Raw genomic sequence first — 26,518 nt, forward strand, 5'->3', positions numbered from 1 at the left:
TGTCATTTATTTTAACATTAGAAATACTAAATTTTTGTTAGTAGTAAGTAAGAATATCTAGCAGAAAAGTTTTAATTTTGTCAAAATTTCTTTTTTAAATTTTAGATAATTAAAGAATTTCATTAATTAAAAAATTATAAAATTATTAATTTTAATTTTCAAGAACAAAGTATGATAATATAATTATTAAAAATTTATCTTGAAATCTGTGTTTTTTAAACCTGTCTTTTCTTTTCTTTTGAAAAATATAATATTTTAAAAATAAAAAAACTCTTCAATTAATTTCCCTCAGAAATTTTCAATTTTAGATTTATAGTTTCAGAGTAATTATGATAAATATATGACAATCAATCCAAATTAAATTTTTTTACAATAAGATAGAAAATATATAATTTAAATTTGTATGTTTAAACTTTATATAAATGAAAGGTAAACAATTTTTAATTTTTTCTTGAATAAAAAACGATAAACTTCTCAATTTTACTTTATAATAATTATTTATGATAATTGAATATATCTTTTACCTATATTAATTGTAAATATTATTGATTTTGAAAAATAATTTAAAAAACATTTTAGTATCGTTACTAGATCAAAATGGATTGACTAGTATTTCTAGTGTTAACCAAATTGAAAAGATAATTGATAAAATAATTGATTATCATTCGTTATAATAAGTCTAATATACATAATTGAATTTTAATCTGTCCATAAATAAATTATATTTCACGTTAAAAATATGATTATTATGCCTGAAAAATCATTCATTTTCTAATGTATCGATAATAAATAATGTTTTTTATACGAATTATAATTAATATATGTCTAAAAATATATGTATTTAACAAGAAAAACGAAAATCATACGTCTCTGCATTGTTTTTTTATCGTTTTCTTCTTTTTCTATTTTTAATTAAAAATAGAAAAATCTTTTTTTTTTTAATTGAAAATATTTTGTTCATAGGTATTATATATAGAAATTATATTTATATAAGTAGCATGTTTTATATATATATAATTTATAAAGGAAAGTGATTGAAATTTAATAGAATTATTTGTTGTAAAGCATTATTTTTCTTGGTTTCCTTCATTTTTTGTTTGTTTTTAATTTTTTAAATTATTTTTAAAATTAATTTGTTTGTGAGAAAATATATTTAATTATTATAATATTGAAAAAATTTCATATTTTTAATAATTTTCTTATCTTATTATTTTTACATTCTATAATATCACAATTTTTTTTTAGGATAATTGAAGATTTTGTGACGAAGATGATAAGAAGACAAATTTTTTATTATTAAATTTAATATATATATATATTAAAAAATATTGACTATCATTAGAGTATTAGAATGAATACTACATTAACATTATAAAAAATATTTCCTAATATAATAATTTCTTTGCTATAAGTGATTTAGTACATTTTTATATTTTTAAATATACTGTATCTTTCTATGCATTAAAAAATACATGCTTCTTGTTAAAAAAAGAATTTGATTTTTATATGATTTTTACCTATCTATTTACAATATAGAAAATACAGATATATAAATTATATTAGAATTTTTTTTGAAAATATTGAATATTTATTTAAAATATTTTCTTTGCTATAAAGAAGAAAAATGAATTATAGATAAAAATGATAATATCAGGTGAAAACATCATTTTATTATTCTATGTATTTAAAGAAAAATTATTATTAATAAATATTAACAATAAATATAGTAATATTATTTTACTTGCTATAAATATTAATTATCAGTCAATGTGTGTGTTTGTAATATATATGAAACAATACAATTAATATATGAATGTAATTGGTAAATGGTTAATTATGAAAGCACACGTATAAAAATTTAACGATACAATTTGATATTAAAAAATTGTTTGCATAAATTCAAAAATTGAAATCGATCACGTTTATGTAAAAAGTTATTCGAAATAAAAAAAAAAATTTATAATATATTTCAAAATCATTAAAATCGATGAGGAATCAATTAGTCGATATATTAAAAATTCCAAATAAATAATTGAGTTCTTTATCTTACGATAAATTAAAAATTAACAAACAAATCGAAATTTTTTTCACAACAAATAACAAATAAAATTCAATTCTATCGATTATAATTAAATATTCGAACAGAATCTCATTTTACAATGAATCAAATATTTCATTTCATATTAATTTCATTGATTGAATAATAATTAAACAGACAAATGAAAACTATATTTTTAAAATAAATAAAAAAATTAATTTCTCGACAAAATTTAAAAGGAAATAGAAGAAAAATTCTTGAAAAAGAATTTTTATGCCATTCGTCAAAAGAATTCATTTCGAGAAATTTTAACGAATAAGGATTCACTTCGTTCAGGATTGATTCCCATCAGCTTCGTGCTATGAGCTTGTTCCTTAGACCATTCATTCGCGATTTCATAGTCATCGCGCGTGTAATCGTTGTTACGTAAATGGTACTCACGACTCGACATTCTTTTTCACGTGTTCACTGTACCGACACTTTTTAATGCGGTGCTTCTCAAATCTGATTCTTTAAATTAGACAATTAACCTGAAATTTTTTTTTTATTTTCATCAAATTGTCTCATTGTTAATTGAACATAATTTATTTAAATTAAAAATCATTGTAAATAATTTCAATTGGAAAAAAAATATAGAAAATATAATTTATGTAAAAATTTTAATTTATCAGAATTACGTATTTTTTTAAACTTATATAGAAATAAAATAATGATAATAATAATAAATATGTAATAGAAATTTTAATCTAATAATTTTTCTTATTTTAACTTTCTAACTTTTTTTTTTTTAATAACTAACGTGAAAATTTATACTTTCATTATTAATTATGAAAATAAAAATAAATTTTACGTGAAAATTACAATCTAATAATTTTTAATAACTTTATTCATTTTTTATTTATAATTCCTATAGAATAATATTAATATTAATTAATTTTGATCTGATAATTAAATTATATCTTGATAAATAAGTGATGAATTTTACATTGACTTCTGGACATGTTAATTACGTAATGTGATAGATGTTGATGATATGATAGGCAATTTAATATTAATAATTAAATAACACAATATAGAATATAATTCGTTATAAGCAAATAGTATTACGATATTTTAATAAATTATTATAACGATTATTATTATCATTTAAAAAAAAGAAAAAAATATAAAACAAAATTGAATTGAAAAAATATTCTATTTATAATTTCTATCGATTTTATTTATTATATCCGCTTTAAACAAATGTTTTGATTTGGAAAAATATCTATTCGTCGAATATGAGAACCACTGAGATGATTCTTTCTTGATTATACGCATATGTTTGACATTTAATGGAATTACGTAGGGTACGATAAAACTGTTTTTCATTCTTTTCATGACGACTCGAGAATTCAGTGATTTTTCGCAATTGAATTTCATTCTTTCAAATAAAACTAAACCTACTTACTTTGAAGTCAAAGTACATTAACAACAGCACAGCAATTTATATTTAATTTATCATAGGATATGCCAAAGAAAAAAAATTTTTAATGAATTTATGAATATTTTATAAGTATATATATATGTAGCTTCTCAATTCCTTAAGAGGCTAATCATAGTTTGTTCTTCTTTCATTTTGTTTTTTATTAGGCTAATTAAAATCTTTATGAAAAGATTATCTTACAAGTAGTATTTACAATGTATGAACCACTCAGAGAAATTATTTAAACTTATCAATTGCATTTTGTAAGGAATTTTTAATTTGAATGCTAAAATATAGAATTAGTATTTTATTTTTCAGAAAATTAAATTTTCAGATATTAAGTGATAAGGTTTAGGAACTACTTTATTGTTCACATATTAAATAATTAGTTTTATTAAAGTTAATTCTTTAAAATCTTTACAGAAGTGTTTTAGAGAGTTAATTTTTTAAAATTCAAGTAATTAATCTCAGAAATCAATTCATTTTCCACAAATAAAATGATTTATCTTAAAAATAATATTTCAAAAATTAAGTAAAATCAGAAAAAATCTTTTTTTTTTTAAAACAATCAATTTTTTTAGATTATAAATTAGAAATCAATTAACTTTTCAAAAAACAAATACTTAGATCGATTAAATTATAATAGTTAATCTTTCATAAATTAAATATATAATTATCTATATAAGTATCTATATCAGTTTAAAATAATAGTTTCTAATTTGATATATTTGATTTAATTTTGATATTTTTGTTTCTGAAATTAAATCATTGCATCAAAATACATACAATATATAGTATTACATACAAAATATTACATAAAAATAAAAAAAAAATTAATGAAAAATTATTATAATTATTACAGCAAAATAGCACGAAATAACGATACAATTGTCTTCAACTTCTTACCTAATCTTTTAATTAGTTTGTTCTCTACCATGTCTATATAAAGATACTCTTATTCTGGTTGAGATAGGGCATGTTTTTATAATGACATTTCATGATAACAATGATAAAACGGCGCCAAATAACCAAGTAGCTAACTTCTAAAATTCGTTCATATTATAATTTTTCATGAAACAAAATAGTATAAAAATAACATATTTTTATAATTTACGATAATTACCGAAAAGATGGAAGATGCTGGAGATATGATCATTTGGAATAATTTGACAGTGACCGTTCGTCAGAAACGAGATTTTTTCACAACTATTTACAAAAAATTCCAAAGAAGAGAGTACGAAGAAACTTTGACTATTTTGAAAGGAGGTAATATTAGTTATTAATTTACTTTTTTTAAAAATAAAAACTTTCTATTTGATTGATATAAAAATTTTGTATAATAATATTAGATAATATTATATATTAATTTTTTTATTTATTTAAAAATAAAAATTTTCTATTTGATAAAAATTTGATAAAAGTTTTCTTATGGGAAATTTAAAATTACTATTTTGCCAAACTATTTGAATAATATATATATGTGTGGATTTTAGTGTCTGGTTATGCTATGACTGGGAATCTGGTTGCTATAATGGGATCAAGGTATTTAAAAAGTTAATAATTTTTAATAATTTTTAATCTGATAATTAACTGAAATAAAAAAAAATAAATTACTTTAAAAATGGTTTATTATATTAAAAAATGTATAATTTTGTTTTCCAATCAATTCTAAAAATATTATAAATTATTTTTATAATAATTATAATGTTATTTTCCTAAATATAATAAAAATAATAAAGAGTAGAATATTATTTATGATTTAAAAAAATCATAGAGAGCATTGATATTATTTTCTTTATTTATAGAAAAAATTATCCTATATAAATTTTAATTATAAATATATATCTATTATTATACAAATTTTTATTCCATTAATTTCAAAAAAAATTTTTATAAGTTATGATTTTTTATAAATGATTCCAGCTTCCAATCATTTTTTTCAATTTCAATGAATTGAACAAACAGTAGAATTACATTTTAAAATTAATAATTAAAAATTTTAAAATCGAACACAATACATGTATCTCTGGTGGTTCCAGTGGTGCTGGGAAGACGACATTTTTGGCCACTCTAGCAGGAAGAATCAAATCAACAACTGGTTCGGTAACAATAAATGGTCAAATCATTTCACGGACAATTATGTCTGTAATGTCTGGTTATCTACCTCAATTCGACGCTCTGCCAACTTCACTCACAGTGGAAGAACATTTATTATTCTCGGTATTTTAAATTAAATTTTTAATTTTTAATCAAAAATATAATAAAAATTCCTAGTAATTCAAAGTCAATTTTATTCAATTATAAATGCTTTAAAGATGAATATTGATATAATATTGATATAATTAAAAATATAACAACAATCAGTATTAATTGTATTAGTGAATATTACGAATAATAAAAAATAATAAGTAGTGTTAATTACATAATAAATCAATTTATCCATTGAAATTATTGAATATTAATTGAAAATAATGACAATTAATTGTCTCAATTTATGATAAAACAAATGATTTATTTTAGTGTGCTTTGAAGACGGATATTAATAGAGTACAAAGGAAATTCTTGTCGATGAAATTATTGATGGAATTGAACCTAATCGATTGCAAAGATGTATTGATATCGAATTTGTCTGGTGGACAGAGGAAACGAGTTTCGTTGGCCAGTGAGATGATTAGTAGGCCAAAGATACTGTTTCTCGACGAGCCAACTACGGGTAAACGAAACTTATGAAAAAAAATATCGATTTGAAACGAAAGAGATAATATTATATAGTTGTAAAATATTTGATTGTATAATATAATGATTTTTCTAGAAGAATATAATTTAATTATTTTGGAAATATTAAAAAAATCATTTTAATATTATTTTATTATTATTAAATTTACGATTTTAATATTTTATTTTAACATATTAAAAAATTATATTATTAATTTGAAGCGAAAATAATAATATTAAGGATGTTTTAATGTTTGGTTATATTATTATGATGATTTTCTATTTCTTAGGAAAATTTTTAAGATATTAAAGAATATATTTAAGAAGAGTGAAGAAAAAGTAAAATATTGAAAATTTTATTTTATATTAAAATGTCTTAGTTTTATTTTTTTATTTTCTTTTTTTAAATTTTTTCTATTAATTTTTTTTTATAATATGAAATTATAATTAACTTCTTTTATTTTATTTTATAAAATTTATTGTATTATTGATTGATTTAATTTGTTAATTTATTTATTCAGGCTTAGATAGATTTTCTGCAATGCAAGTGGTTAATGCATTGAAAATTATAAGTTCGGAATCTACAGTGTTTTGTACGATTCATCAACCAGGAATGGATATATATAATATTTTTACTCATGTCTTATTGTTATCTGATGGAAAAACAGGTTATTTTGGATCTTTAAAAGATGCTACAAAATTTTTCTTAAGGTATCTAATTTCTAATTTTTTTTTTTTAATTATAATATAATTAATAATTATAAAATTATTACTTTTATTTATTTTTAAAATTATCATTTGAAAATTTATCTATCATAAAGTAATTTTTTAACAAATAATTTTTTATATTAAAAAAATTATATATATTGTCATAATAAATAAGTATTATATATTATATTATGATAAAATTTCAATTTTAAGAAATTTCAAACAAATTTTATTTAAACATAGAGATATATTGATAATTGATAAAAAAATATTATTCTTTAAAATAAAATACAAGATGAATCATCTAAAATTGGTTTTAAACCATTAATTATTCATTATTTGAAAAAATATTAATGACATTAAATTCTGATTTCTCAAGTTTTTACAAGAATTTCATACAATTCTAAATGTCGAAAAAATAATAGTTTAGATTATGAATGTCCAGTTGGCTTCGACGAATCCGAATACTACGTAAAACTCTTATCTCGAAGAAACCCCATAATGTACGCGACAAATCCCAAGCCTGAGGACACTGGACCCAGTGAACTTATCGATAAGATATGTCGAGCATTCTCACGATCTCCTCTCTCGAGGATTCCTGAAATCAAAAACACGAGATACTTTGAAATCGAGCCACAGAGGTGATATGACAAAAGATTTCTTTCTTTTTTTTTTTATTTTAGAAAGAATATTAAAAATATTAAAAATGTAAATATTAAAAATTAATCTTCGAACAAATTTAGCAATGGAAATAATTTATAGAAAATCTGGATGTATGACACAATTCTTTTGGTTAATATGGAGAATATGGGTTCAGAATCGAAGGACGATCTTCGATTCTGATGGATGGATTTCATGGTTTTCTTATTTCGTAAGTTTTATTTATCAGTAATTTTTCTTTCTATTTTTTATGCTAATTATTAATTAGGAAAAAATTGATTTCATCAAATTTTTAATAGTTTATATTGATCTAGATTTTATATTCTATAAAATGATTTTCGTATATATCAATTAAAGAAAAATTCAATAAATATAATATAAATATTATTAAAAAAATGTAATTAAAATTTAGAAACTTACTCTTAATTTTTTAAAATTATAGAATGCAATAACAAAACTGTTAGAAGTAATTAGAATTTTTCATTCCTTTAAAATTACAATTAAAAAAAAAAATTAGAAACACTTAGAAAAATTTCGACAAATAATAACCAGAAAAATAACTAGAATCTAGGATTCATCGTTGTTCATTTTTCCACAAAATTACACGATTCAGTGCGCGATTCTTCCGAATATTCTTTCCACTGATGGAAAAAAGAAAAATGATAAAGGAAATGAACGATAAAAAGGAAGAGAAATAGATAATAATTTAAATTAATCGTAGCTCTCCATGGCGGTGGTAACCACTTTTTACATGGGTATTAATCCAAGAACGCAAGAGGGTGTGCAAAACGCAAGGGGCGCTTTATACATGATGAGCTCTGAAATTTCGTTCACGGTTGCCTATTCCGTGATTTACGAATTCCCTGGCCAGCTTCTGATTTATTTGCGAGAGGACGGTATTTATAGTTGTGGACCCTATTATGTCGCCACGTTTTGCGGATTGGTAATAGTACAATAATTTCACGTTCAATGTTCCAGCTATGATAAAAATTCATTTCACTCTTTATTTATCATTTGGATGAACGAGTTTTATTTATACTTTTATATTAATAACGATTGGAGTGCCTATTTTATTTAAATGAAATTTTTAAAAAGAATATCACGAAAAGAATGTTGTTTGCGAAAGTTAATTGATATAAGGAAATGTGTTAATTAGTATTAATCATTTTTCTATAGATAGATGCATAAAAATCATATGAAAATGATTCTTGTTTTTTTTTTAAAAATCATATAATGCACTAATAATCTTTTTATTTAAAAAGATATTAAAATATTTATATTAATTTAAGATTAGAAATAAGCTTATTGATAATAAGTTTTAATGATTTTTTGATATTAAATAGCTTAATATATTTTTGCATAAAAATTGATTTCTATTTAGAAAAACAACAATCTTTTTCTTTACATAACCTGTTTGTGTAGGAAAAAACTATTAATACTATTTAATGTATTTTTTTTATAACTTTTGTAACAACATTTTTTTTTTCATTATTCTTTCTAAAAAAATATTTCACTACATTTAAATAAAACAAATATCTACTTACATTATTATAATAATAATAAATTCTAATCTGATTTAGGCATTGATTTATTTGCTATTATTATTTCCAAAAAATAATTCTCAATTATTAAGTTGTAAATAATTGAAGTTTATATTAGACTTAAATTATTTATAGCTGAATAAATAAACTTTAATTGAAATTTTTGTTTATAGAATCAAAGATTTAGTACAAATATATGTATAGCCTATAAATGGATTTTTTAGGTACCAAAAGCTATACTGAAGGCTGTTTTATTCACAACAGTTATATATTTTATTTTAATAAGTCAAATAGACTTGTTGAATTTTTTATTCTACTGTCTAATTACATCGACAGCTGCGATTTGTGGTACAGCATATGGTTTAATGATTTCCATTATGATCGAGAATATCGATATCGCTACATCAATCATGGTACCTATTGACATGTTATTTTTATTAACTGCTGGGATGTTTTATAATCTTAGGTATTACATATTTTTATTTTTATACGCGACATAAAAATAAAATAGAAATTATATGTTGTGTAAAACTTCTGTACAATGATATAAATTTTTGTTCATAAATCACTGTATTTGATAATTGAAGATAAAGAAATTAAAATTATTATAAAAAAAATAATAATATCTTTGCAACTTTAAATTTTATTTCTATAAATGTAGCATAGTTTGAAGAAATGTTACTAAAAATTTGTAACTATTTCGTTGGAATGTTTAAAATTAAACAGATAAAAAGACGATAAAAAAGCTTGTACACAGTTTGAAAACGAGCCCGTAACTTTTTTTACGAGTCGACGACCTATAAAACTGACACGTTGATGTTTTCAGGTCGCTGCCTACGTATCTGACGTGTTTTAAATATTTCTCGATATTCTTTTACCTGAACGAAGCTCTTTCCATAATTTATTGGTCACGAATAGACGACATCGGTGAGCACATTGCATCGTTGAGTAAATTATTCTCTCTCGCAATGTCAGCTGGAGAATTGTCCATAGCAGAGATATTTATCTGAAGCGAGATATTTCAATTAAGTTATTATTTGATATAATTTTGCGTCCATTTCGAAAGCAGAAAATTTTAATTCGATTCAAATTTCAATGTTTATTTGAATTTTGATTTATGATTCTTTTTTACGTGTTTATTTAAGGCAAAATATATTAACATTTTAATTGCGTTTAATTGATCAAAATTTAAAATATATTCAATAAAAATATTTGTATTTTTTTTCTTTGAAAATTTTTTTTTCTGATGATTTTGAAATAAAATTTACAACGAAAATGGATCCAATATGAAAAATCCATATTTTATTCGAAATTATATTTTTCTTTATAAAGATTTAATGACTTATTTATAATTTTAATGACTTCAAAATTTCAATTTTTTAGATAGAATAGAATTAATTATTAAAATTAATTATTAATTTATTTTAACTAATTTTTTTATAGATTGCCAAGTATCTAGCGACTTACCTTGTTTAAAAAATGGAGAACAAGTGTTATCGGAGTATGGATTCAAGGAGAACAATCTTATTTGGGATATGAGCGGTCTTTTGATTTTAACAATTGCAATGAATATTATTGGATATTTTGGGCTACGAAGGAGGAGAAAAATTCAAACAATATTATAAATAACAATAATATAATTATTTTACATAAAATAATTTATAAATGTTCTATAATATTATTTTCATAATTTTTCACCTACTATATTACTTTTATTAATAATAAAATACATAATTTAATTAAAATAATTAAAATATTAAAATATATTTGTATAATATAAACATTTTAATATATATTATATATCAAAAATGTTTTAAATTGTCAATTTAAATGAAATTGAAAGTAATTATTTCAATTATTTTGAGAGCAAGATTTTTCATTCTTTGGTTAACTATATAAATTTAGAAATGGTAATATAAATGAATTATAAAAATTTGTGCATTTTTGTAAAATAAATTTAAAAATATAGGTGATTTATTTATAACTTAAATTAGAGTAAAATATTTAATAAACAGGTTCCTTGCGACTTCTGTGCCTGATTACCAGAAAACCTGCCAAATGGCTGAATGAAAAAATTACTAGAAGACCGATTATGTCCATGGTGTAATGAGTTGGTAAGTAACCATATTTTTCTAAAACCTCTAGTCCGCTGGAAATACACGGCTCTTCCGGATCTGAAGAACAATCTTAAACATAAAATGTGTCGAAAAATATTTTCTAATATTCCAATTATAATTAATTTTTATATATTTGATATAATTTATATTTGCATAATATTTTTTTGAATTATATAGTGAAAAATATCGAAAAGTGATGTAAATGATAAATTTTTAATTTTAAAAAAATAATCTAAATAAAGTTAAAATTTAAATTTTAAAAAAGATTGAAAATTTATAACAAAATGATATAATTATCTTATTTTTTTAAAGAAAAGATTAATTAAAAGTAAAACTTATATTAAAATAAATAATTTTCTCTTAAAAATTTTCTATATTGGAATTTCTTATTTTCCAATTTTTATTTCGTAAAAACTAAAAAAGAAAATTCACGATTCTTTATTCTTCTTTCTCATTTTCATTTTAACTTCTTCTATTCCATCGATCCTCCAATATTTAATAATTACAATCAAGTAAATATTTCTTATTCCTTAAACAATTCATATAAAAAAAAAAATGAAAAATAAAGTGATAATAAATCTAATCGATTTCAACGAGCAATTACGTACTTATGTGATCGATCAGAAGCCATTGAGTTAAGGAAACCGCTTCGAGGCCATAATAGAATTGCGATAGATATTTTAACCAAGCGATATAAGACGTCAAGTATCTGGAAAAATTTTCAACATTTCTTTTTTCCATCATTACTCATTACCCTTTAATAGAATTTGCAATAATAAATGGAATATATTTGATATTTCTTCTTTCTTCTTTCTTTCATCAATTTCATTCGAATATTGAAGCTATGATAAGACTTTTAAATTTGACACTTGAGAAGATATCTTGAGTATTATTAAATATAGACCATAAAAATAAGATATTGCCAATTTGATTAATCTATATATAAAATAAATTTTGCTTTTGATAGTCAAATTTTTCTTGATAAAATTTTTAATTGTTTCCCCAAATATTCCCTTACCCCAAATGTAAATAGATCCCGCAAAACATCAGACCAAGAAAATCCAATGGCACAGAAAATAGAGATGCCGTCTCCATCGATTTGAACGAGGCCGATAAAAATAAACCTGTTTAAAAAAAATCACATCTTTTTATCAGTCATATTATTGATCATATAATTAGAACAATATTTTCCAAAAATATGACTTGTTCAGATATGACTCTCTTATAATAGCTAAATATACTATTATAATGATCCTCCATTTTATAATTATATAAAATTCCATTTCTTATAATTATAAAAAAATTGAATAAGATAAGACAAATATAAAAATATATATTTATTTTTAAAAATTTGTTTAATATTTCTAATATTTTAAGTTTATATAATATTTATAATTAAATATATTCTCACACAGATATATAGAAAAAAATAAATGTTTAAAATTTTATTTTAAATTTTTTTATATAAATAATCGTAAATAAAAATGATTGTAACTCTTGAAAAATTATTTTATAAAGATCACGATCCATAAAAAATATTAAATATAGCTAATTTTTTAGACATTTGAAAAAACTTGGAAAGCTACGAAATTTATAAAAAAATTAATTTTCGAATATAAAATAATTTTTAGAATAATTTTATATTTAAACATTTAAATATTTATTAATTATACAACAATGGCAAGTAAATTATTTTTTTTTTCGTTATCACTTTCTTTCCTTTTTTATTACTATCAAATTTTTATCATTAATTTTCCTTCAATAAAAATCGATTTATTTCTCTTTCATATTTCCCTCTCCTTCTTTGCTAAGCAAGTAGATGCTCACCAAAAGCGGATGCTGAAATGGCGCAGACAACAACTGGCAGTGCGAAGTAAACGAATCCTAAAAGTCCACCCTTCAGCCCCGTGATTGCGAATATGAAAGCTGAATATAGCAATGGCTGTATTATCGCCCCAGGTATCTGAAAATTTCCACCAAATCTACTATCCGTACATTGAAATCGGAAATTGGATTCCACCTCTATTCAACGAGGCAACATAATATCTCGAAAGCATAAAGGGACGATGTACAATTAAATTATATTATTTTTGTACTTCTCGAAAATTTATTTTTCTTAGCACAAAAAATTTTATAATTATTGTTTCAATAATTATTTTATGAATATTTTTATCTATATTTTTTTTAATAGATTTATTATCTAATAAATGTTCTGTTTAATGTAAATCACTTATTTCAAATATAAATATAATTTTTATTAATCTGATTCTCTAATTCAAAAAATTTACTTTTCAATTAATATATATAATACAATATACGCTTTCATTTAAAATATAAAAATAAAATAAAAGAGTATAAAAGAAAAATTATAAACAATGACATGGAGAGAAATCAATCATTGTAACTAAAACCGATATTATTAAGATTCTTAAAAATATCAAATGATAAATAACGATATAAAAGAATCTATTACTTCGTCAAATGAAAATTTTAATATTAAAAAGTTTCTAAAACTAAGTGTATACATCGTTTTCAAAAAAATTTTCAAAAAATAACTTGAATAAGATCCTTATTTACTGATTTGCTATTTTCATATATAAAAAATAAATTATTTGTTTAAATGATATATCTTGGAAAAAATATATGGTAAAAATATCTTGGTATAAAGATTAATATTTATCGATAATCGAACAAATAGATCTCACCAAAACGATAACCTTGCTGAAGTAATATGGAGCTGGACCATAGAGCCCACTAGCGATGTCGCGTAATAAAAGTGGCAATTCCCTTGGAAATGTATAGAAAACGGCATAATTGAAGGTGAACACTGTCTCGACGACCACCAAGTACAAAAGACCTTGCATGTTCTGTATAGTGTCTTGATTCATCGCTTCTCCCGAGATGTTCATAAAGGGCAACCCTATCAGCACTCCTATACACTTTAAAAAGCCGTTTGTCGATTTTTATGAGAATTTAAAAATGGATAAAATTGGGAAAAGTTGAAAGAAATCCATACAAATTAAAGAGACAATACCTATCTACTATATGCTTTACTTTCTAGTTAAAAATATCTATCTAATTTTTCAAGATACATTGGAATATTGGAAATTCTACACTTCATTTATCTTTCAAATAATATTGGAAAGTCTTTTGTAGAAATTTATTTTTCTACAGGAAATGAGACAATTTTCGGTTTTCTTCTATTTTCAAAATATAATATATGTATATATTCAAATAGAACATCGTATAATTCAGTCTACAGATATTGGATTTTATTGGAATTAAAATAATTTAATAGATGATTCAATTTGGAATTTAAGGATTATAAATATAATTTACAAAAGTAAAATTATTTGTTAAAAATTTGAAATTAGTAGATCTATTAAGTAGAATAACCTACAATAAATCAGAAAACTTTGGCTGACCTAATATGTAATAATTTACTGTAATAATAAATAAAAAAAAAATTGAAATGGATATTTTTATCAAATTTGATAAATACGTATAAAATTATATCATCAAAATACAAAAAAACAAGGGGAAAAAATTGTTTTTTCCAAAATTTACCATAACTTTGCAACTTTAAGAATAAATAATATGGATTTTAAAAAATATTATATACTTATATACTTATCTTTTCTGTTTAAATTGAAAATAATATAAATTTTTCCATAGTTTCATAAAAATAAATTAAAATTCAATTCACATGATATCCAAAATTCATCATAAATAATAATTCAGATCAGAGAGATTTGGATTTAAATATATTCATTTCTTTTTTTAAATAATAAAATAAAAATTTTAATTCAAATTAATTTTATTAATTACGTATAATAAACTTTACCTAATAATTACCTAAATAATAATTATCCTATTCTTATTATGTATTATTGTATTATATTATATTTTCTACTTTAATTATATGTTCATCCCTCAAGAGATTAATTTTTCCTTCAATTTAATATTTAATTTAGCACAAGCTTCTGCAACAATGGCCGAGATTATGATGGAGGAACAATTAAAGCACAAAAGCGGAGGAGCAACCGGAAAGGGATCAGACGACTTAACGTTGGTCAAAAGGGAAGCAGAGCTAACGACAACTTACCATGTACGTTATGAATCGCAAGAAAAGAGTCGTGTAATTCCTCTTGTAATCGAGATAGATACGCCATACGAGCCAGTGCAATTGTGTCAGAAACCGAGCTTTTTTGAAATTTTTCAGAGATAGAGAGACGTCTGAAAATATGGAGGGTAGCTCCATGGACTCCGTGACGCAAGAGTATTCGATCAATTTCGACACCCTTAGACCGTATTTCGATTTCTCGTATTGATCGCAGATCCAGTTTACCTGCACACGTTCATCTTAATTTCACTTTCTATTTGACCGAAATAATTTTTATTTTTAACGAAATAGATACCAAGAAGAAGAATTTATTCCAAGAAATTTCATAAACTAATGAAAAACTTTTTTTGTTGATTTCAATGTTGCTTAATTGTAATTAAATTAGAGATATACCTTATACATAAATAATCTTTTTATAATATAAAAATTACATAGGAATATAGTTTTAGAAAATTTGGATGTTAAATTCTATTATCAAAAATGATCTTTCATGCCAGGAATGATATTTTTAAGTAAAATATAAATTAGAAGAAAAAGACAGTTTATAAACAATATATTATTAAACTTTATATCAACTATGTTATATGAGAATTGTTATAATTTGTTAACCAAAAGATATCATATATTAAAGATAGATTAGGTTATTATTATATGAATTAGATACATGTAATTTTTTTAATATAGCATAAAGTGAATAATTTTATTACTTAAATGAAGATAAATATTCATAAATTGGAACAAGCTGTGAATTTTTTGATTTTATCAATTTTTGTTTTGAATACCTTTCTATAACTCTCAGCCTCTTTGTCACGAATAATGGATAGCTGAGAAACGTAGAATTCGGCACTATTGAAAGTTGGAGGACAGGAAAGGTTCAAACTGTAAATTATATAAGATTATGTTTAAATTAAATAAAAAAAAATAATAATAAATAAATTAACCAAAATAAATTGTTTTAAAAGCAAAATATTTATAAATTTTCAATCCTTCAAGTTATTATGAAAAGAAATTACATTAAAGAAAAATAAAAAATGATTTTTTTATTTTTATTTTTCGAAGAATTAATTTTGAAAAATATTATATTTATATTTCATGTATTATATATGGCAGATATAAAATACGTTGGTTTTGATAAAACAATATGAAATTTTTAAATTCCTTAAAAATAATAATTTGAGTTTGAAAAAATTATGAAAATCTTAAAAAGATTCTCAAACTTTAAAATCGAATACAAATATCACAAAAATTAACTTTATAAATTTTATAATCTTCCTTTAAAAAATCTAAATAACATGTCAATTTAAATTAACACCAAATGCAAGTTTAAATACCAAATAACTGCACGTAATTTATTCTGTAAATATTCAATATTTGTTTCAATCCATTTCAAATTTTTATACCAAATACTAAATAAAATAATAATATAACAATAAATTCAGAATAATAATTAATTTAAACAACAAATACGATAAATATTACAATTGAACCTATCGAAAAATTCTGTGGCATCTATAGAAGAACCTTGGAAGGCGACTCTACCACCAGAGAGTAGTAAAACCTCGTGGAATATCTCCAATAAACCGGAAGCAGGTTGATGCAACGAGCAAATGACTATCCTTCCGCTGGCCGCCACTTCCCTGAGCGTCCTCACCACAGTCATAGCACCATAGCTGTCCAATCCAGTAGTTGGCTCGTCGCAAAAGAGAATGCTCGGCTCGGTGAGTAGCTAGAAAAATTCTCTACTCTAGGTGTATTTCATATTAAGGAATTTTTGCGAGCCAATATTAAACGTGAGTCTCCTAACACATTTTTCATCCTATAAAATATTAATTAATGTACATATATATATGTACAATTGATATAATAAAATCGATTCTAAAGGCTAAAAAAAAAAAAAAACACAAAAGTATAGTTTAATATATAAAAATATCGATTCAAGTTTATTTATGGAATTATAAGTTTATTTATTATTAGATTGAAGTTTACGTTAGATAAAGCAAGACGGAGAATGACAAAGCTCTGTCTTGCTTCATCTAAAATAAACTTCAATTGTATAATTTAATATGCAAGTTTATATAAGTTAAACAATATTTTTGTGTATTAATTTTTATATTTATTTTGATTTTTAGAATCGAAAGTTTGAAAGTTGAAAATTTTATTTTTGAGATTTATGAGTTTACTTGTGATAATTAAGAAATAATAGATAATTGTTAATAGATAAGACAAATATATGATAAATATTATTTTATGTTATTGGAGTTTTGAATTGTTTGAAATGTTTTTATCATTTTTATGATTTTTGAATTTGAAATCGAGATGGAATTCTTGATTTCAAAAATTTGATGTTCAACAATTTAAATTTTTTATCTTTGAGGCTTCGAAAATTAAAAAAATTAAAATTCTCGATATAATAAGATAAATAAACCTGAAATTTTCAGAATTTCATATTTCTGTTATTCTTTCAACTTCTAAAACTTAAAAAAATTTTATATTTAATCTTCCATCCTTGAGAACTTTAAAAATTGAAATTAAATTGAGCTTTCTTTTCCCTTAATTTTTTTTTTTTTATAATTTTTTAATAGAAATAATTAACTTACCTCAACAGCCAGAGTGACACGTTTCCTCTCACCACCAGACAGAGCGGACAGTTTTGTGGAGATGCATTTTGCAAGGCCAAGTTCTCTCAACAGAACTGTTATACGTTGCCGTCTGAAGTTGGCCCTCAGCCTTCTGTCCATTTTCATGCACGCCTTGATCGACCAAGAACAATCGCCAAGTTTTAATGAGCCCAAAATCCAATCATTCAACGTTTAAACGAATTAGTCGATGCTGATGGTCAGTTGAGCATTGATAAAGCTTTTTAAGTTAAAAGTTTTAAACGGAAATTCATAAAATTCTCGCTTAGATTTTTCATTCAATGAAAATACAAAATGAACTTTTCACCACGGATGAAATATTGAATTTTAAACGAAGTTTCACTCTGAAAAATCTTGATCTTGATCCTTTGGATAATACAAGAATTGAATTAATTATTGTATTAACCGGTATTCAAATTATTTTTCAAATTATTCGATTTCATTAAACTTCTTGTAATACAATTTTAAACTTGCAATGTAATTGGATATAACAAATATGCCAAATAATGACCAATTAATTGAAAGGATTTTTGAAATTGGAAGATAAATAAATTTTATTTTTTACTTTCATTAAATAAATATTGGAAATAATATCGAAATTAATTAATAATCTTAACTAATAGTCTATTAAATAATAGTCTCAAAAGAAAAACATAAAAATTATAAAAGTTGTAAAAAATAAAATCACAAAGAATAAAAATATCACACTTTTCTCCTCACAATATCAAATAATGATCTATGAAATTCTTTTTCAATATTCAATAAACGATATCTTCAACAAAGGAATCCCTTTTTCATTAAATTCAATTATAAGGATCTCGATCTGTCATAGTTATGCAATTTCGTTCTATTATACGTGTAACGAATCAGGATATTATACTCTACGCGATATAAATCATTTTATCGATCTCGAATAAGAGGCAATTATTTAAAATCGCTAACTGTTGATCGATACGAGTTTATCGAAATTGATTATTCGATCCGTTGTATCGTGAGCCGTCCCATAAACTTTGACCAGTTACCGGTTATTCACGATTCGATCGTGTTTCACGAGATTCTATCGTCCATTAAAATGAATGTGATTAATGGGGGAAGGGACTGGATTTACGGACTTCTGTCCGTCGTGAAATATTACTTATCAAAGAAACACTTTCGACACCTCTATATCTTTATTCAATTGAAATATTTCCAATTATAAATGGGTATATATAATTTAAAAGTAAGAATTTCTTTAATTTTTCTATTTTTCTATCGTCTGATGTACCAAATATCATTTATTATACAATCTAATAATAATAAATAAATTATTTTAAAAGTTTTCTGTAATTTCAATGATATATGTATGAATAATTTCAATCAATGTGTGTATATATGTATTAATATAAAAAATAATTAAAATAAAAAATCATCCTTTGCTATAATCTATAGCAATATGTATAGCATTATAATAAATGATACATATAAATATTCACACTTTTTAAAAAAACATTAAAATATTCAAAATCCAAATTATGAATACTTTATGACATCATTATCTGGATATTGGATCAATTATTATTTTTTTATCTATTTATAATAAAAACTGAAAAGCTCATATCAAAAAGGATGTTTTCACATCATTCTGAGAACCAGAAAATTTCTTAAAGGAATGTGATTGGAACGTGAGTGACTCAAGAGCTATTGTATAATTAATTAGGCTATTGTAATTGGACAAACCATGAATTCCATATGCTCTTGGATTGTCAGCGATTCGATTGCCAAGTCCGTTTGTGGAACGAATCCAGATATCCTTATCATCTGCTCGGTATCGATAGGTTTCCCATTTAACAAGACGTCACCTGTCGCTTTGCCTATTGAAAACACATTGATCAAAGATCTTTTTGTTTTGATTAGAAAAATTGTGAAAGGATAAAGAAAATTTCCCATTTCTTTAATTTTATAAAATTATGTTTATTACATTATTTTCTGTTTTATTAAAATTGAAATTTTAAAAAGTAAAGGAAAAATGTTTTATTGAACTTAGATTTTTTGAGTAATATCTTTGTAATTTGTAAAATTATATAAAAGAGATAATTTTTTAAATGTAAAAATAAATTGTAATGTAAGAATAAATATATAAATAAAATATAGTATATTGTTTAAATAAATTAGGATGAAGCAAAACCAATTAATTCAAACACAATTAGTTACTAATTCATTAATTTTATTACTACATTATTAATATTCTTCTTTACTATTAATGATTTCTCATAATGGACTAAAAAAAATAATATCTTCAATAATAATAATTCATAAATTCAAAAATTAAAAAGCAAAAGCGTCACCAAACCAAAAAAACTATTATTATTTATATTACTATCTATATAAAAATAATTTTGGGTAAAGAAATTTGACTTAGAATACATTGAATTAAATTCATTGAATTAAATCATTTTTCAAATATTTATTTTAATATCAAATAAGAAAAGAAGAGAAAAAAAATATTATACATGATATAATGTAATGTATACAATATAATATAATAAAAATAAAAATTAAGAAAATCAAAAAAAAAACATTGCTAAAAATCTATTGTTTATAAAAAAAACAAAGAATTAAAGTTTTAAAATCTTTTCGATACAAGCTAATAAAATAAATAAATTATCTTATAAACCTTTGACACGTCTGCTAATAGTCGCAAGAAGGGTAGTTTTTCCAGCGCCGCTGGAAAAAGAAATCGAGAAGTTCCTCTGAATGAAGGAAAAACTTTCAACCCTCTTGTTAGAAACAATTAACCCTGGAATACTAAGCACTCGCAATTTTCACGAGCCACGCTCGGCACATCCAATTTTATTTCCCCTTGCTCTACTCTCCACCCTCTTTTTAAGCACACTGTAATATTAAACGCATCAGCAAACTGTTCCCTCAGTTAAGGAGTAGTGAGTGAGTGAGAATGAATGAGTGAGTGAGTGAGTGAGTGAGTGAGTGAATGAGAGAGAGAGAGAGAGAGAGAGAGAGAGAGAGAGAGAGAGAGAGAGAGAGATGTTAAAATCTTAATCCAGAGAACGTTAAGCGTTAACAACTTCTCGAGATGTGTAAATCTTACATGTGAAGCTTTTGTTAATAACGCTCCAATTCAAATTTTAATGATCTAATAAATTTGTTTCAGCGACCAAGTTCAAAGAGCGGTGAAAAAAATGTTTTTTTATAGCGTTTCATACTTCAACGTGTTATATGGAATATTCTATACGAATGAACAGATTTTGAATGATTGAATGTAGAAAAAAGTTTCATTGGATAATGTGAAATGAATTTAGATGATGTACCATATGGTGTAAAGTTTTTTTTTAAATTGACAAATTTTATAGTCTTCAAATAAAAATTTCGTAAAGTCTTAAATTCTATAAAAAAGTTATATTTATTATATTGGAATATGGAAAAATATATTTTATTGAATAAAATAAAATATCTTTAAATCTGATATTTTTACTAATTTAAAAAGAACATTTTTAAATTAGAGTATTAATAAAATTCACTGTAAAATTGATATATTCTGTGTTGAGAAAATTAATTAAAGATTGATATATCATAGTAACGTTATCAGTTAATTAATTTTAATGATTTTCTACAATTAATTAAGTAAAATATTATATGGTAAAATGGGATAATTTTTAAAATCAAAAGATTTTTAAGTAAAAATATTTTATAAATGATAATCTATAAATTTTATAAGGAAACCATTTTTATTAAATTAGAATATTGTTAAAAATTATTAAAGAAAACTATTATATTATATTATTAACTATAACTATATATATATATAACTTAATTATAACTATATATTATAACTATAATTAATTATTAATTTATATATGTTGAAAAACTTGAATAAAAACAATTGACGATTCGTATTTAGTATTCCAGAGTTAGAAAAATTATTAAGAAAAATTATTAAATTATTGAGAAAAATTCTCAATAATTACCTTGGTCCCATAATCGCCATCAACATTCCAGAATTAACTATACCACTGACTGGAAGCATATCAAAGAATTAATCTTTTATAATAATTCATACCTGATTGTTTTAATTCTATCTGTATCTGATTAAGATATTATCTAATTATATATTATTATTTCTTTGGTTTTTCTAACGTAAAATATACCTCCATGGAGTAACTGAATGAGTTCAGTGTATTGGAAACCGAAAATCGCTCGAAGACTGCCACCATTGGTCTTTCTTTCGACCGTGTAAGAAATGTTCTTCCAAGTCAGACACAAATCATTTGGTACATTTAAAGGCAAAGTAGGATATTTCATCTGCTGCTTCATCTAAAAAAATTTGATACAATTTATAACTAGAGATTATCCTTCTTTTCTTTTTCAATCATCAAAATTGAATTTAAATAATTTCATTACAAAGGAAATAAATAAATAAATAATCTTTTATATTAATGAAATTTACTTTTACTTTATAACTTTCTCCCATTAAATAATTTCATGAAATCTATTTTTAAAATATAATTTATAATTTTTCTTAAATAGAAAAAAAAAATATTAATTTTCTAATATTCTTAACATAAACTGTATAAAATTGAAAATCTAAAATTTAAAATCTGAAAACTCATGACGTATCATTCAGAAAATTCCCAAAAAACAGATGAGCAAAAGTAAAAACGAAATCGATGTAACGTCCATCGAGTTTCCAATGTGATTCTCATGTTTAGAGAATGGATAAAACGTAAATGTATTTAAACTCACCAATTGTAATTATTCAGAATTGAATCACTATTATGAAACGTAAAAAATTAAAAAAAAGAAAAAAGAAAATTTAAATAGATTCATAGAAGATTTTTTGTAATTATTCAAGAATGTTTATTGTAATGAGCCTTTCCATAATGTCTCATTAACATGAGATCAGGTTCGATTATATAAAACGCAAGTCCGGCTTGTGAATCAACAAACATAAGGCTGTTTATGTAAGTATTATCTTTTAATTAAACTTTTTTATAGATTAATGTATCTATATCTACTTTATCAATTTTTTAAATTCCTTTTATAAATAAAATAAAAATTTTCTTTTATTAACAATTATTTATGATAAATTTTTTATTATTGTTTTCTTTTTTACAATATTTTTGTAAAAAGAAAAATATAATAACATTAAATTTAATAAGATTTGTTTCACTAAAAGGAAATACATAGTACAATCAATTATCTTATAACAATTCTATTGTATCCATTGTATCGAAATCGTATTAAGTGAAATCTAAATTAATAGAGATTAAAAAGTAAATGTAATAAAAAATGATTTATAACACGATCGTTTATATGGTTATCTGAGATTATTAAACTGTATTCACATCATATTATAAAATATTCACATTCGTATTATAGAAATATTAATCGTATTGAGTTATTAAATCATTTATTTATTCAAGAAAAATATAAATAAGAAATATATAAATTTTTTTTCAAAACTTAAATTTTATAAAATTACTAATAAAAAAATATATATATATAATTAAAAGAAGATATTTCAAGTACATATCTTTATTTTTTAATATATTTATTTTTCTTAAAATTTAAAAATTTGACTATAAATAAATTTTCTGATAAATAAAGATTTTATTTTTAGAAGAAACTTACTTTATATTCGTTATATATCTGAGTCAAGTGAAGAATTCTATGAAGCAAATGTATCATGTTTAACTTGCATATATTTATCAAACCGCAAAACTTTAAAAAAAAAATTAATCACGTACACGAGGAGAATATCCCTATGAAAAATGAGAATATTTTCCTAATAATAATAATAATACAAATATCATTGATATTTAATAATACAAATATCATTGATATCTATCTAAAGTCGTAAAATAAATATCTTTGTAAATTATAAAAAAAAAAAATATTTTAACACTTTGTTGGAAATTTAAGAAATTAAAATTTTTATTGTAAATTTATATCTTTAGAATCTTCATCTACGAAAAAAATATTATGCAATATATGTAAAATATAAAATACGAGAAATATCATTAAATATTATATAATATGTAATATATTAATATAAATATATAATATATAATGTAAATACAAAGTTATATAAAGTAAATATTTATGAAAATTTAGTAAAATTTTGTTAAAAATCATTCACAATAATTCGAGTGAAGTACGCATGAACAATATAAGAAAAAAAAAATAATTAAAAAAACTTTATCAAAAGATACTAAATTTTTTAATTTGGTAATTAAAATAGAAAATTTCATATATAATTAATCTTGAAAATAAGTGTGCCTATAAATAAGTACTTTATTACACCTTGATGCACATTTGTCTTGATTAAATATTTTATCTTATTCTTTTTAGGTTCACATTGATAAGATAGACTATACATACAATATTAATATATTCGCAGGATATTTTCAGAAGATTAATTCTATCAAATGCAAAAGTTGAGATACAAAAATGTGAATTGAGATATATTTATTAAGTTATAAAGAAATAAAGTTTAGACAAAGAGTGATGGAGATAGAGTGAAATAGCTCCATCTAACATAAACTTCATTTGTTCGTAATTTAATAAATAAACTTGAAGTGATATGTATTTGTATCCCATTTTATGTTTATGTTTTAGTTTCTAAAATCCTTTCAAAGATATTCACGAATATAATATTAATATTTTATAAGAATAAATATATAAGATTTAGTCATAATTAAATCATAATTTATAATATTTTATTTATTATATTTCTTTTACCTTAATTTTATACAAAAATCATATTATTATTTTACAAATTTTTAAAAAATTTCATATATATCAGAAAATTTTATTATTTTCATTTTCAATTTATTTTTAAAATATAAATTTCTTAAGTTTCCAGCAATTACTACAGTCTATAATGATATCTCGATATTATGAAATATTTCATAATCAAAATATTTTGTTATAAAAATAATTCAATATCATTATGGACAATAAAAATTATTAATAAATATTTTGAACAAATAAATTATTCTTCATTCTCATATCATCGTTATATAAATTTATTTTAAAATTTTTTTATTAATTCCTCTATACCTCATTTTTTCCAAAATAATCAATTAATAAAATAGTAATTATAATCATTCAAAGCAAATATTATATCCACTTACTCTAACCGTGTCGTAGAAAATCATCCTGCAGAATCACTATAATAAACAGTTCTACAATATTTCTACATTTATTCACAAATCACCAACAAACAACAAATTATAAATCCGACAAACTGTTCATAAATTGAAAATAAATATATAAGTAAGATTTATTACAATTTTTATCAATTTAAAAATACCTCGAAAATCCATCAAACAACATGCAACTGCCATTATGTAACATCTTCGTGTATAATGAAATACAAGTGATTATTAAGTGATTATCTATATAATCAACGAATAATTAAAAAATATCATTAAAATATACTATTCTTATTAAAATCTATTATCACTTTTATTATTACAATTAATTTTAGATAGAATAATTTCCACGAAACACTGAACTAACCGATAATACAGGTTTCTATAGTTTTTATTACAAGTTTTTATTATGGCGTATCGATTGAATGAAGTATAGGAATTAAAACGAGAGACTGGTCAAGTTGTAGTAACCAGAGTGGAGCTTTGCTCGCGACACCATCGCAAGTGGTTTTGTGAAATAAGCGACTGTGTGTCTTATACGGAACGGAAGACCGTTATACAACAACTATGATACAACGAACTCGTGGAAACAGTGAAAGGATTATGCTACAAGAAGGCGTATTTCTTAGCGGATTGATGGATAAAAATGCTAAAGCTATTTCAGATGGGGTGTATTCAGTTGGATGGTTAATGATCTTCTTATATATATACAATTGGTAATTTTGATACAAAATGTTGGAAGTTAAAAATTAAAGGTAATAATTATTAACAGGTTTATTTTAAACAATTTTGATGATTAAATGATTATAAATATGTCTGTTATTATAATAAAGAATATTTTATATATATGAAATTGTATATAAAAAATATTTTTGAAGCAAGATATTGATAAAAGATTTGGAATGGGTTTGAGTCAGGTTTATAGATTGCACCTATAACATTTAAAGAAGATTTAGGTTAGGTTTAGGTTGGAATAAATTTATGATAGGTAAAAGTTAGATAGTTCTAGATTAGATTTGGATTTTTGGATTAGATTTAGATTAAATAGATTTAAGTTCAATTTAAAGTAAGTTTCTGTTTAAAGTAAATTTAGATTAGAATTAAATTAGATTTTAGTTCGATATTATTTTCTTCTGATCTATCCACATTTTTTTTTCAATATTATAGTTATTAAATTTAATATTTCTTTATAGTGTCTTATTCTTTCTTTATAGCAATAATTTGTATAAAATATTTTTCATTACTATTGTTTGGTCAAAATAAATAATCGAATAATAAATATGAAATAAATCATTTGTGAAGCCAAACATTTATATGTATGACTATTTTTATTTATTTTATTTTTGAAAAAAAACAAAGAATAAATG

The 26,518-nt window shown here is 22.3% G+C and overlaps 2 protein-coding genes across 13 annotated transcripts; one reads left to right on the forward strand and one right to left on the reverse strand.

Annotated features, from left to right (window-relative positions):
- The first annotated feature begins 4,457 nt into the window (after positions 1–4,457).
- On the forward strand, positions 4,458–10,769 carry LOC412203 (protein brown). Of its 2 annotated transcripts, none has more exons than XM_016916603.2 (11): positions 4,458–4,766; positions 4,994–5,042; positions 5,540–5,720; positions 6,021–6,213; positions 6,737–6,926; positions 7,349–7,564; positions 7,686–7,794; positions 8,305–8,526; positions 9,349–9,590; positions 9,951–10,067; positions 10,568–10,723. In XM_016916603.2, the coding sequence occupies exons 1-11, from the start codon at positions 4,631–4,633 to the stop codon at positions 10,581–10,583; spliced, it is 1,671 nt and encodes a 556-aa protein (XP_016772092.2). In that variant the 5' UTR covers positions 4,458–4,630; the 3' UTR covers positions 10,584–10,723. The 2 variants fall into 2 exon arrangements, with proteins under 2 accessions (XP_016772092.2, XP_395665.6); XM_395665.7 differs by having other exon boundaries at positions 4,459–4,766; positions 9,951–10,051; positions 10,568–10,769.
- A 265-nt stretch (positions 10,770–11,034) lies between these two features.
- LOC726853 (protein scarlet) lies at positions 11,035–25,817 on the reverse strand. 11 transcript variants are annotated; one of them, XM_016916608.2, is made up of 15 exons: positions 25,519–25,817; positions 25,131–25,166; positions 22,143–22,308; positions 21,963–22,011; positions 20,654–20,703; positions 19,717–19,850; positions 17,962–18,114; positions 16,852–17,090; positions 16,147–16,243; positions 15,347–15,589; positions 13,947–14,180; positions 13,069–13,204; positions 12,260–12,365; positions 11,850–11,950; positions 11,129–11,310 (listed from the first exon to the last, which is right to left on the reverse strand). In XM_016916608.2, the coding sequence occupies exons 2-15, from the start codon at positions 25,152–25,154 to the stop codon at positions 11,129–11,131; spliced, it is 1,914 nt and encodes a 637-aa protein (XP_016772097.2). In that variant the 5' UTR covers positions 25,155–25,166; positions 25,519–25,817. The 11 variants fall into 11 exon arrangements, with proteins under 11 accessions (XP_026301191.1, XP_026301190.1, XP_026301189.1 ...); XM_026445402.1 differs by having other exon boundaries at positions 25,310–25,817; XM_026445405.1 differs by lacking the exon at positions 25,519–25,817 and having other exon boundaries at positions 11,036–11,310; positions 20,654–20,664; positions 25,131–25,292.
- Positions 25,818–26,518: the final 701 nt, after the last annotated feature.

The sequence above is a fragment of the Apis mellifera genome, linkage group LG15 (genome assembly GCF_003254395.2).
Source record: "Apis mellifera strain DH4 linkage group LG15, Amel_HAv3.1, whole genome shotgun sequence".
NCBI lineage: Eukaryota > Metazoa > Arthropoda > Insecta > Hymenoptera > Apidae > Apis > Apis mellifera.

Excerpts from the sequence above, each read along its gene's own strand:
- LOC412203 (XM_395665.7), top strand. The coding sequence starts at position 4,631 with ATGGAAGATGCTGGAGATATGATCATTTGGAATAATTTGACAGTGACC. Across the intron at positions 4,767-4,993 it reads TTTGACTATTTTGAAAGGAG|TGTCTGGTTATGCTATGACT; the intron begins GTAATATTAGTT and ends TGTGGATTTTAG. Across the intron at positions 10,052-10,567 it reads GTCACGAATAGACGACATCG|ATTGCCAAGTATCTAGCGAC; the intron begins GTGAGCACATTG and ends ATTTTTTTATAG.
- LOC726853 (XM_006559040.3), bottom strand. The coding sequence starts at position 25,154 with ATGATTTTCTACGACACGGTTAGA. Across the intron at positions 19,851-20,653 it reads TATTAGCAGACGTGTCAAAG|GCAAAGCGACAGGTGACGTC; the intron begins GTTTATAAGATA and ends TGTTTTCAATAG. Across the intron at positions 15,590-16,146 it reads AGGCTGAGAGTTATAGAAAG|GTAAACTGGATCTGCGATCA; the intron begins GTATTCAAAACA and ends GAACGTGTGCAG.